We start from the raw sequence: 12,635 nt of genomic DNA on the forward strand, positions 1-12,635 counted from the left end.
TTCAACTCCCAGAATTCCTCAGCCAGCAAAGCTGGCTGAGGAATTCTGGGAGTTGAAGTCCACAAGTCATAAAAGGGCCAAGTTTGAAGACCCCTGGACTAGCTGCAGGGGCCCTTTCAGCCCCCTCCTCCTCCTGCTCCTCCCCCTCTCGAAGTCCTCAGCCGCCCCGCCACGCGGACGACGTGGGGGTCGCGGCCCCTTTAAATCGCGGCCCCCTCCGCTCCCCCGCCTCTCCGTCTTGTTTATAACGCGGTGCCACCGAACTTGAGCCCGGTCCTCCCGCCGCGCCGGCCACACCCCCCCTCGTCGCCGATTGGCTGAGCGGCGGCGGGCGGGCTCCGCCATTGGCCCGGGCGCCGCAGGCAGGTTCGACGGCGCTCGGAGGGCAGTCAGCTGACCTTCCCTGGCCCGTCCACTCCCCCTCGGAGTTGCTCCGGCTCTGCCGCCGCCGCCGCCGCCGCGGTTCCGCTGCCTCCGGCCATGGCGGGCGAGGGCGGCTGGTTGGCGCTGCTCTGCGGCTGGGCTGCAGCGGCCGCCGTCCTGTGGCCCGCCGGGGCCGCGCTGCGAGACGGGCCGTCGTCCGGCGCGGGAGAGGCGGAGGCCGGGGGTTCCGCGGGGGGGCCCTGCCCGCCCTGCCCCAAAGTGCTGGGCTTCCGCCTGGAGGACGGCGCCTCGGCCTCCGGGGGCCTGGTGCGCGCCCCGCCGGGAGCCACCTTCCGCCTGCGCCTCTACGGCACCGGCCTGCACAACCGCAGCTGGCCCTGGGCGGCCTTCGTGCCGGAGGAGGCGCCCTGCGGGGGGGCCCCGGGGGACCCCCTGGCCACCCCCGCCGGAGGCCCGGAGGTGCTGGCCCACCACCTCCTGCCCGCCGCCGAGCACGCCGCCCTGCTGACGGTCAGGGTGGCCCCCGGGGGCCCCCGCGGCCGGTACCGTCTCTGCAGCCCGGCGGGCCCCGGGCGCCAATGGGCCCCCGCCGCCCCGGGAGATGCCCTCCTGGTGACGGAGGACGAAGGCGGGGGTGGCCGGGCGGAGGCCTGGCCCCCGCCGCTGCCCCCCTGGCTGCTGGGCACCCTGGTGGCGCTGCTGCTGGCCCTGCTGGCCCTGCTGCGCACCTTGCAGCTCAGCACCCTGTGGCTGGACCCGGCCGAGCTGTACGTGCTGCGGGACTGCGGCTCGGAGGCCGAGCGGGGGGCCTCCAAGGCGCTGGAGCCCGTGCGGCAGCGGGGGGCCTTTGTCCTGTGTTCCCTGCTGCTCTTGAGCGCCTTGGCCCACGCCGCCCTGGCCGTGCTCTTCTACCGGGCCGTGGGGGCCCTGGTCCCTGCCATCCTTGGCGTGGCCGCCTTGTCCTTCCTGCTGGCCGAGGTGCTGCCCTTTGTCGTCAGCTCCCGGTGGGGGCTCTCGCTGGCACCGCGCGGACTCTGGCTGACCCAGTTCTTCATGCTGCTGACCTTCCCCGTCTCGCTGCCGCTCAGTCGGGTGCTGCAGCTGGCCTTGCGGCATGACAGCAGTACGTATCTCTTGCGGGAGAAGATCCTGGACATGGTCCGCAACAGTGACCCCTACAACGAGTTTGTGCGGGAGGAGTTCAGCAAGGGGGCCCTGCGGAACAAGACTGTGGAGGATGTGCTGACCCCGCTGGATGAGTGCTTCATGTTGAATGCCAACGCGGTGCTGGACTTCAACAACATGTCCATGATCATGCAGAGCGGCTATACCCGCATCCCGGTTTATGAGGATGAGCGCACCAACTTGGTGGACATGCTTTATGTCAAGGACTTGGCCTTGGTGGACCCTGATGACTGCACCCCTCTAAGCACCATCATCAAGTTTTACAATCACCCGCTTCACTTTGTCTTCAATGACACCAAACTGGATGCTGTGTTGGAGGAGTTCAAGAGAGGTAAATATGTATCTTTATATTTTCACAGCAGATACTGGGTATATAGTAGATTGCTTATCCAGTTTTCATAAAAAAAATAAACATCGGGACTGATAGCAACCTGAATTCTGGGGAGCATCTGGCTATATAACAGACAATTGGTTTTCGAACTATCCTGAAAGTTTCTTTAGAAGTTTTATCTAAAGGGTTGTCCAGCAAGGATTGTCCAGCAAGATGATCAGGGATGATGAACAAACATCCTGGAAGATAGCTTTCATAAATATTTTGCTTATTGCCATGATCCTTTCCTCTGCTCACAGAATGTTGGAACTTCTGCCCTATAGGAATCCTTTCAGTAAGATCCAGTGACACCTTGCAGAATCTGTTCACGCCTCCATTTGTGGCGTACATGTTTATTCCATCTTTCTCACAACTCAAAATTGCATGCGTGACATTTTCTTTGCCCAGCCAATCATTTCATTCTCCGAATAGCTCTGTGAGGTTATGCTTACAGTTAACGTCTTGTCCTCCTCTAAAAAAAATAATCATTTGATTTCCTAGAACAAACCAGAACTGTACAAAAGATTATCTGAGATACTGAGTTCTCTAGAACAGGGGTCCTCAACCTTTAAGACTTGTGGACTTCAGCTTCCAGAATTCCTCAGCCAGCTTTGCCAAGGTTGAGGACCCCTGCTCTAGAACTCTTCCTTAGAGTGTTAATGGTGAAGAAGCAAGAAATGCTGGGCTAATTTTGAAATTGTCTTCCTTTTTCCCTGTCCCCCACTGTTTGTAGCATCCTGTCTCATGAAATAAGACTTTTATCCTTTTTAAAGTGGTCCAGGAATGGTATTATCTGGGGTGTTTTGAAGTTAGAAAGTTTGCAAGATGTATTGTAATTTATTTTATTTAAAGGGATTTAGCAGTACATTTAATGAATCAGTTTTGCACCACTTTTAAAAATATTTCCAAAGTTGTCTTGTATGACAATCTTGCTATGGACACCCAAGAGAATGACCATCTCTAATTCATAAAGTAGGGCAAAACCGTCTCAATGATTCAGTGCATCTTTAGTCTTAGGTGCAATTGTTATCAGTCAGTAAAAATTGAGAAGACAATCCAATGAGAGCCTGTAGTAGGAAGTGTATGAATAAATTATTTCATGTACTTAAAGACAGCTTCTAATGGGAGTACATTCTGATCTTGGTGCTTTAATGATTTATCAGTTGTTACAAGAGCGGAGTAAAATGATAAATTTTATTGGGCCATCTAATTATCTGTGAACATTGCTGGCTGTTGAACTCTCTAACCTCTCTCTCTGCTCTTGAACTATGCAAACCTTCAGCAGAAATGCATCGTAAAAAGGCCCACAGGGTCTAGCAGCATGCCATGCAGTTCAAACTATTAAGCCAGTTTTCCCTCCAGATTGGACTTCAGCTCTCATAATCCTCAGATGTCACAGCTAAGGAAAACATCCTGAAGGACACCAGGATGGGAGATTGCTCCATATTTTGTTCCTCAATAGGCATTTTCTACATAAGTTTGCACGTGTGATCCTTCAAGAGGGAAAACGTGTATTTTATATACATATCCCTTTATATTATGGACACTTGTATCTTCCTGAGATATATGTGTAAATGTGATCACTGTCTGTGACCATATTTGTCTGCTGTTTCTGCATGTGAAAAAACGGTGCTTGGTGGCTTAAAATGATCCTGTGGGCATAAAATATGGGTTGGGGGCAAAATAAAAAAAAGTCCAACTATAAAACCAGCTTTTTCAACCATAAGGACTGTTTATGAATAAGTCTCAGTCTGGCTTGGGACATGGTGAGTTAAGTCCTGCAAAAAATAAACACCACTGGACTGGCACAGTTCTGCAGGCTGGGACTCATTGGATAGAATATTTTTTCTATATCCAACATAATTGCTTGCTCATAGAAAATGATTGTTTAGTCAATCGAAATAGAGCTGCAAGGGATCTTGGAGGTCTTCAAGTCCAGTCCCTTGCTCAGGCAGGAGATCCTATACCATTTCAGACAAGTGGTTGTCCAGACTCTTCTTAAAAGCCTCCAGTGATGGAGTGCCCACAACTTCTGGTGGCAAGCTGTTCGACTGGTTAATTGTCCTCGCTGTTAGGAAGTTTCTCCTCAATTCCAGGTTGCTTCTCCTCTTGATTATTTTTCATCCATTGTTTCTTGTCTTGCCTTCTGGTGCTTTGGTAGATACGATTGTGTCAGGAAGAAAAATATCCCTTGCTGTAATGTAATTTATTTATTATTTATTTATTTTATTTATTTGATTTGTATACCGCCCTTCTCCCTAAGGACTCAGGGCGGTGAACAGTGACATAAATGTCAAAATGCACAAATACAGAAAATTGAGAATAAATTAAGCCCTACTGCCCAAATGGGTTACAAAATTTGACTTGATTCTGTCATGTATTTGTGGGTCCTTAAAGTGTCACAGGACTCTATATAGTTATAAATTTTGACAGTAATAAATGAGCTGGGTTCCCCTTCACAAACCCAGACCCAAGTTTCTCCCCCTGAGGGAGAGTGAAGTTGTGTTCGTGGCATGGAAGCAAGCCACCTTCTAGTCAAAGTGGAAGATGCCCAGACTCAGATATGTTTTACATCTTACATTTCACATCTCAGGGTGAAACTGAGTACAGGCAGTCCTTGATTTACAACCATTCATTTAGTGACCATTTTATAATGGCACTGAAAAAGGTGACACGCAACTGGTCCTTGAACTCGTAACTGGTGCACCATCCCCACAGTCACACAATCAAAATTCTGGCATTTGGCAATTGGCCTGAAGTTCCCAGTCTTCCTTTTAATATACATCTTGAATATACATATATATATTTCCATTCAATTTATACTCATCCGCTGGCTGTGAACCAGCCTTTTCCTTTTCCCATGCTGGTTATTCATTTTTTTTTACAAGGAGTCCTCGACTTACAACTTGCCAACCTTCTGACAAGCGAAGTCAGTGGGCCAGATTCCCTTAACAACTGTGTGACTAACTTAACAACTGCAGTGATCCACTCACTTAACTCTGGCAAGAAAGGCACTAAAATGGTACAAAAGTCACTTAACTGTGTCACTTGGCAACAGAAATTGTGGGCTCAGTTGTGGTTTAGGACTACCTGTATTCTGCATTCAATTTATTCACTTCAACAGCTGTTCAGTCTTGACCCTATTTTTTTTTTGTTTTATCACACGCGCTTCTATGTACTCCGATTCTGATTCATTCCGATGTTTTGTTTGTTTGTTACCAATCATGATCACAAGACCCCAGGACAGTGTGGCTGTCACAAATACATGCCAGTTGCCAAGTGCCCAAATTTTGATCACATTACTGTGGGGATGCTGCGATGGTCCTAAGTGTGAAGACTGATCATAAGTCACTTTTTTCTGAGCTGTTGTAACTTCAAACGGTCACTGAACGAAGAGCTGTAAATTGAGGACTGCCCGTATGAGTAATTTTCAGATCCGTTGTCGTGGTTATGTTATGCAATCTAACATTCATCCAAAATTGTTTTGAGTTCTCAGTGACTAAGTGATATTATCTACATACAAGAGTATGTGTTCATGTTCATGTGTTCATGTTCAAAGCCAACACTCCTCCTCATACACCACAAACATTCCATCAATATATAAACAGCCAAGGGAATATCACACATCTTTGTCATACTCCTTTAATGTTGAATTACCAGGCATTCTATTTATTCTTATACATACTTCATTTCCATCATATATTGCTCTTATCCCATATAATAATGAATTTTTAAGTTCTTTTTTTTTTTACAATGCTTTAATCCAGGGGTCTCCCAAACCCAGGGCGGTGCCCCACTATTGGGCCATGAGCCATTCGGAACCGGGCTGCGGAAGCATTGGGCAAGCGTGTGCGTATCCCCACTTGTGCGAGCAGTGGGCGAGTGCGTGCACGCAAGCTCCATTTGTCAGGTAGCAGGCTTGCGTGCCCGCCGCTCGCGCAAATGGAGCAATGCACAAGCTTGCGGGCTGCTTGCTCAAAATCACCCTTTTCCCTGCCGGTCCCCAAAGCTGGAAAGGTGGGGAACTCTGCTTTAATCCCTTTTTCAGGATGGAGTGGGGGCGACTGAATGGAGCTGAGCATTGTCTGCCCTTCCTGTTACAATAGATATTTTTTTCTTTGCTCCTTGATAGAGAAACATCTACCGCTGCCTAGGACTGAACTCTCAACCTTCCGAGGGGCAGGCAAGCATCTTCACCTCTAGCCTACTGCGCTTCTCTTTTGAATTCTTCTTTAACATTCTGTAAATCAAGGCTAAGGGACGCGGTGGCTCAGTGGGTTAGGATGCTGAGCTTGTCGATCAGAAGGTCGGCAGTTTGGCGGGTTGAATCCCGAGTGCCGCGTAACAGAGTGAGCGCCTGTTACTCGTCCCAGCTTCTGCCAACCTAGCAGTTCGAAAGCACGTAAAAATGCAAGTAGAAAAATAGGGACCACTACGGTGGGAAGGTAACAGTGTTCTGTGTGCCTTTGGTGTCTAGTCATGCCGGCCACATGACCACGGAGACGTCCTCGGACAAGCGCTGGCTCTTTGGCTTTGAAACGGAGATGAGCACCGGCCCCTAGAGTCGGAAACGACTAGCACGCATGTGCGGGGGAACCTTTACCTTTACCTTTTAAATCAAGGCTGCTTACTTTATCATATAAAAGGGAAAAGTAAAGGTTCCCCCGCACATGCGTGCTAGTCGTTTCCAACTCTAGGGGCCGGTGCTCATCTCCGTTTCATAGCTGAAGAGCCAGCGTTTGTCCGAGGACGTCTCCGTGGTCATGCGGCCGGCATGACTAGACGCCAAAGGCGCACGGAACACTGTTTACCTTCCCACCGTAGTGGTCCCTATTTTTCTACTTGCATTTTTTACGTGCTTTCGAACTGCTAGGTTGGCAGAAGCTGGGATGAGTAAGAGGCGCTCACTCTGTTACGCGGCACTCGGGATTCGACCCGCCAAACTGCCAACCTTCTGATCGACAAGCTGAGCGTCCTAACCCACTGATAAACCCACTTTATCATATACTTCCTCTAAATTAACAGACTTGACAAGATTTTCTTTCATACTTGCATATATTTCTCAGTCAGCTGCTAAAAAAGTAAACATCTGGTCTGCACATTGCCTGCCCACCTAAAGCTTGCTCATTGTTACATCTCACACTCTTTCATCTGGAATTCTACAGAGTATCCATCCTTTCAGGCAAATTTAACAAAACAAGTCTGCTATGTTGATATTCACTCTTGCTACTGTTTCCCTTTATACACAAGAAAAGTAACAACATCCTTCCGGCAGAGGTGCGGTCTTCACACACTTTTTAAACAGATTGAAGAGCCATTCTAGAAAGAAATCACTTCCATATTTTAATAGTTCACCAATTACATTGTCTGCACCTGCAGATGTAACACGTTTTTTTTATTTCCACACTGCTCTGCATTGCATAAATCTATGCCAGTTGCCAACAAACCTGAATTTTGGTCACGTGAATTTTGATCTCCATGCTGTGATGGTCATAACTGTGTGTGCCGGTTGTAAGTCACTTTTTCATTGCTGTTGTAAGTTTGAAAGGTCACTAAACAAACGGTTGTAAGTCAAGGCCTACTTGTACGTAACAGCCTAGCCTATTAGATCTGGCAGGGCTGGATACGTCTGTCAAGGACGTATATTTGACCGGTCCCACGTGGAGGGCCTTCTCTGCTGTGGCACCCACCACATAGAGCTTTCTCTCCTCAGACATGAGGTTAGCCCCGCCCCCTTTAATGTCCCAGAAGTCCCTTAAGATCTGGTTACGTTGTCAGGCCACAGATTTGTTTCGATTTGTTCCACTATTGAGGTGGATGTACTCCCTCAGGTTCAGCTTTGTATTTTTAGTTTTAATCATTTTAATGCTGATTTGATTAATACAAAAAATTACTCAACAAACCCCCCATTTTTTTCTTTTCTGGAGTCTCCAAAAGGCCCAGTCACTTCTTCTCTTACTCATTCCCTCCCCCCCCCCGCCCCCGCATTCATTCAGCCTTGTCATCTCATGAGGGGGAAAAATTCCCCTGGATCACCTTCATTTCAAGATGCTATGCAATATTTCCCCACACTCTTCCCTGGTCCTTCCATTACCACCATTTACAGGTCCCTGTCACAAATTCCTCTTTTATGTGCAAAGGCAACCATGTTAAGGATAACATTTTGGAGCCTTCATTTACAATTCAGTGTATGCCTCTCTGTATTGATCAGCTCCACAAGATCAGACCACTCTCCTTCCCCTCTTTTTGTCTTAGGTTTATAAACCAGGGGTCTTCAAACGTGGCCCTTTGATGACTTGTGGACTTCAACTCCCAGAATTCCTCAGCCAGCGTGCCTGGCTGAGGAATTCTGGGAGTTGAAGTCCATAAGTCATCAAAGGGCCACGTTTGAAGACCCCTGTTATAGGCTGACATGGTTTTTTTAAAAATAAAATAAAATAAAAAATCGTTTCTTAAATTCTTAGTATTTACATGTACATCCCCAAGATCTCTTCCATGAGATATAGTCATCAGCAGGGGAACTGATAGATCTGACTTCAATTAATTATTTATTTATTTATTTATTTATTTATTTATTTATTTATTTATTTTATTTTATTTTATTTTATTTTATTTTATTTATTTATTTAATTTTCTATACCGCCCTTCTCCCGAAGGACTCAGGGCGGTGTACAGGGCAATAAAAGCATTACATACAAAAGTTAAAAGTAAGATTAAATTAATTAAGTCCTAACAATAAATAGTTAAAAATACCCCAAACCCTTAGACCAGGCCGGCCTGTTCAAATAAGTAGATTTTCAGATCACAGCGGAAAGAGCAAAGGTCGGGAGCCATCCGGAGCTCAACCGGTAATTGATTCCAAAGGGCTGGCGCGCCCACAGAGAATGCTCTCCCCCTGGGGGCCGCCAGCCGACACTCTCTGACCGACGGCACCCTGAGGAGGCCCTCTCTGTGGGAGCACACAGGACGAAGGGAAGATGACGCCGGCAGCAGGTGCTCCCGTAAGTAATCCGGACCCATACCATTTAGGGCTTTATAGGTCATCACCAGCACCTTGAATCTCACCCGGAGGGCAACCGGAAGCCAGTGCAGCTCGCGGAGAAGAGGTGTTACATGGGAGTATCGGGAGACCCCCATCACAACTCGCGCGGCTGCATTCTGCACCAGCTGAAGCCTCTGAGTGGTCCTCAAGGGCAGCCCCATGTACAGAGCGTTGCAGTAGTCTATACAAGAGGTCACGAGCGCATGAGTGACTGTGCGCAGGGCATCTCGGTCCAGGTAGGGTCGCAACTGGCGCACCACTTCTAGCAGCCATTGCTGAGGAGTCTGTTTGGTGTGTGGCTAGTCGTTGACTCACAACAATGTAGTGACCGTTCAAAGTTACTGTGGTACTGTTGCAGCCGCCTCATGGTCACGCGATCAAAATTTGGACGCTTGGCAACTTGTACTTATGACGGGTTGCAGGGTCCCCGGGGTCACGTGATCCCCTTTTGCGACCTTCTGACAAGTAAAGTCAGTGGGGAAGCCGGATTCACTTTTAACCACCGTGTTAGTAACTGAACAACGATTCAGTGATTCATTCAACAACTGTGGCAAGAACAATCCTAAAATGGGACAAAGTGGTAGCTGACTCACTTAACAACAGACATTTTGGACCCAATTGTGGTGATAAGTCGAGGACTTATAGTGGGGAAGGTGCTGGGAGTTCCAGTCCTGTCTTGGGCCTGAAATCCAGCTGGGTGACTTTGGGGCAATTATTGTCTCTCAGCCCAACCCACTTCAAAGGGTTCTTGTGGGGAGAATAGGAGGCGGGCGCATTATGTATGCTATTACGTATGTTTTTGAGTTGTATGAAATAAAGGCAAGCTATAAATCTAATAACTGAATTGTAGGATGTGGACAGTTGCGAGCTCCTGCCACACCCTCAGTTGTCAACTTCCGTATTTCAAAAGAGATGATTTGGAGGATTTATACCCCCCCGCCCAACACCAAATACATTCATTTTTTTCATTGCATTTGCATTCATTTGAATGTATCAGTTAATGTTTTAAATTAACAAAACTGGTGTTGCCATGATCTGGATTCACATAGGACTCTTAGGAGCCGGTTGGTCGAAAATAAGTTTTGTGTTGCTAATCTTGGCCTCATTGCGCAAATCCAGCAAATGAACTGATTAAATGAAAGAAATAAAACACCTTGTATGGACATCACCATTCGCGGTATGTAGGCCAGTCGTTCGCAGTCTGGCAAATTGTGTTTGCACGGGACTGCAGCACCCATCTTTCACAGATACAGACTGCTGTCTAAGGATGATGGGAAGGGTAACTAATATACCTGGAAGGCTGCAGACTGAGCAGAGGTGGTATAAACGGCATGTTAGTTTTATAAATAAAAGTCTATTGTTGCTCTGCTTCAGTTTTTTTAAAAAATATTCTAACAATAAGATATGAGGGTGCATTATCGTGGTTAAGATGTTGGGCTGGCAGAAGGGAAACCGGGTTCAAGCCATAGGCACACCTTAGATGACTTCGGGAGTATTTATTTGAGCTTACCTCACTGGGTTGCTCTTATGGGAACAAAGAATAGGAGGAAACCCTATTTATGTTCCCTTCAGCTCCTGAATGAAGGGATATAAAATTAACCAATAGATGGCATCTAATTTTAGGTACTTATGAAACACAGGTGGTCCTCGACTTACCATAATTCACTTAGTAACTGTTCAAACTTAACAACGGCACTGGAAAAAAGTGACACGACCGCTTTTCACACTTGCAACCCTTGCAAGAACCCCATGGCTTAATTTATTTTAATTTATTTTAATTTTATATTGGATTGTTTTTAAATTTTGCCTTGTAAACCGCCCTGAGTCCTTTGGGAATAGGGCGGTATATAAACCGAATAAATAAATAAAATAAATAAATAAATCAAAATTCAGAGGCTTGGCAACTAGCTCATATTTATGACGGTTGCAGCGTCCTGGAGTCACAAGATCCCCTTTTGCGACCCTCTGACAAGCAAAATCAATGGAGAAGTCAGATTCACTTAACAGCCACGTCACTAACTTAACAACTGCTGCGATTCTCTTAACATCTGTGGAAAGAAAGGTGGTAAAATGAGGCCAAACTCACCCAACAACTGTCTCTCACTTAGCAACGGAAATTTTGGGCTCCATTGTGGCCGTAAGTCAAGGACTACCTTACTTTGTACGTTACCCAGGGAACAAGTAAGCGTTGCCCAGTGGCCCTTGCTGCTTTAACCTGTGGAGTGCAGCCTTTTCTCTGCATTGAGTGTAGGAATAAGGTTTCACCTTCAACTGCTCTCAATTTAGTAAGTTACTTTTCTCCAGCTTGACTCAAGTCTTATATTTCCAGCGTCTTTTCAGAGCACCCCCTCTTCCCCCCCACCCCCCTTTCAATTTTCTATTTCTGGACTGTCTTTATTTTGTGGAAACGGATGGTGTGATAGAACTTTGTGTCTTTCCAGCAACAACAAAGGCAGCAGGTGCCCAGGCAGGAGCAGGGAGGGCAACGCCTTTGATTTCAGGCGGGGGGGGGGGAATGCAAAATTCCAAAATACCGTCCTCCCTTTGGCAAACGTCCCTTTCCCCCCCAAGTTCCTGTTTTTGCTTTCTCCCAGGATACGCCCAAGGCAAGCATCCCCCCCCACCCCCCTGTAGCCCACTGAAGTCTCCCCTCCTGGTGTCTGAACCGTTCCTGGTTCATCCTGAATTTCAAAGGACCAGATAAATATTAGCAAGAAGGGAATGTTTGTTCTGGATTTCGGTATCTCCGCTTTGGGGATTAAAGAAGTGAAAAGCCTTAAATCAATAAAAACTCAGGCCTGCCTAAGGCGTTGGCTCCAGGAATATGTTTGGGCGCAGCAATGCCCTTGCCATTTTCGGCGAGCCACGCTAAGCCAGGATTTGCCAGACGCTGAGCTTCTGCTGGAACTAACATCATGGCGGCGGGGGGGGGGGGTGTTTGCAAAATGCTGCAGTTCTCTGAACGAGAATTTCTCCTGCCAGCAGAGCAGTGGACCAAAACTAATGGCTCTGCCCAACTGAAATTCTGCCGTCTGTCTTAACAGACTAGGTGCAGAAGCCAAAAAGCAACCGTGAGCTCGGCTCCTGGCACGCTCGGGGTGAAACAAGTCAGGTCTGGTTTGCATGGCTCTCTAAACAAAGTCGCACAAGAGTCTGCCAAGGTGCGCTAAGCAGCTTTCTTCTAGCCAAAAAAGAAACAAAGCAAAAAGCCCTACTGTTAAAAGAAAATTCTTTGTACTCAGGTAAGCTAGACGTCTTCTGCGTTACTGTTGACTTCTGGGTTATTTATTACTTGTGAAATCATTGTTTATGATTTCAGGCTACTTACCTCTATAAAGTTGAGGGAAGTATGTACACACACACACACACACACACACACACACACACGACTGATTCTGCAGATCGGTGTGTGCAACGATCACGGCAACAGCCCAGCCTAGTTTTACAGCCCAGAGATTTCCCACCCAAGCTTAATCTTGAATGATTAAGATCTAATCTTAATGAATAAGACCTCATCTTGCTGAACTTCCCAGCCTAAGCACGGTCCCCGGGCTTTTGAGATCTCTGCATTCTACATATTTCCAAAACGATGTAGCCTGTTATGAATTGGTGTTCTCTCGATCGACCTTCAGAGGGAAAAAAAACCCGGAAGCT

General features: G+C 47.3%; 1 protein-coding gene across 9 annotated transcripts in view; it reads left to right on the forward strand.

The window, feature by feature from the left end:
* Positions 1 to 411: 411 nt before the first annotated feature.
* CNNM3 (cyclin and CBS domain divalent metal cation transport mediator 3) overlaps positions 412 to 12,635 on the forward strand; it is a 48,508-nt gene continuing 36,284 nt past the window's right edge. For 5 of the 9 annotated variants that reach the window (XR_014027196.1, XR_014027197.1, XR_014027198.1 and 2 more), the window contains exon 1: positions 412 to 1,900. Coding sequence is in view for 3 of the 9 variants with exons in the window: in XM_081333572.1 (XP_081189698.1) it covers positions 481 to 1,900 (1,420 nt within the window). In the remaining 6 variants the exon portion in view is untranslated. The remainder of the gene's footprint in view (positions 1,901 to 12,635) is intronic. The other 4 variants (XR_014027201.1, XM_081333571.1, XM_081333572.1 and 1 more) reach the window with 3 other exon arrangements.

The sequence above is a fragment of the Vipera berus genome (assembly GCF_964194415.1).
Source record: "Vipera berus genome assembly, chromosome: 8".
Lineage (NCBI taxonomy): Eukaryota > Metazoa > Chordata > Lepidosauria > Squamata > Viperidae > Vipera > Vipera berus.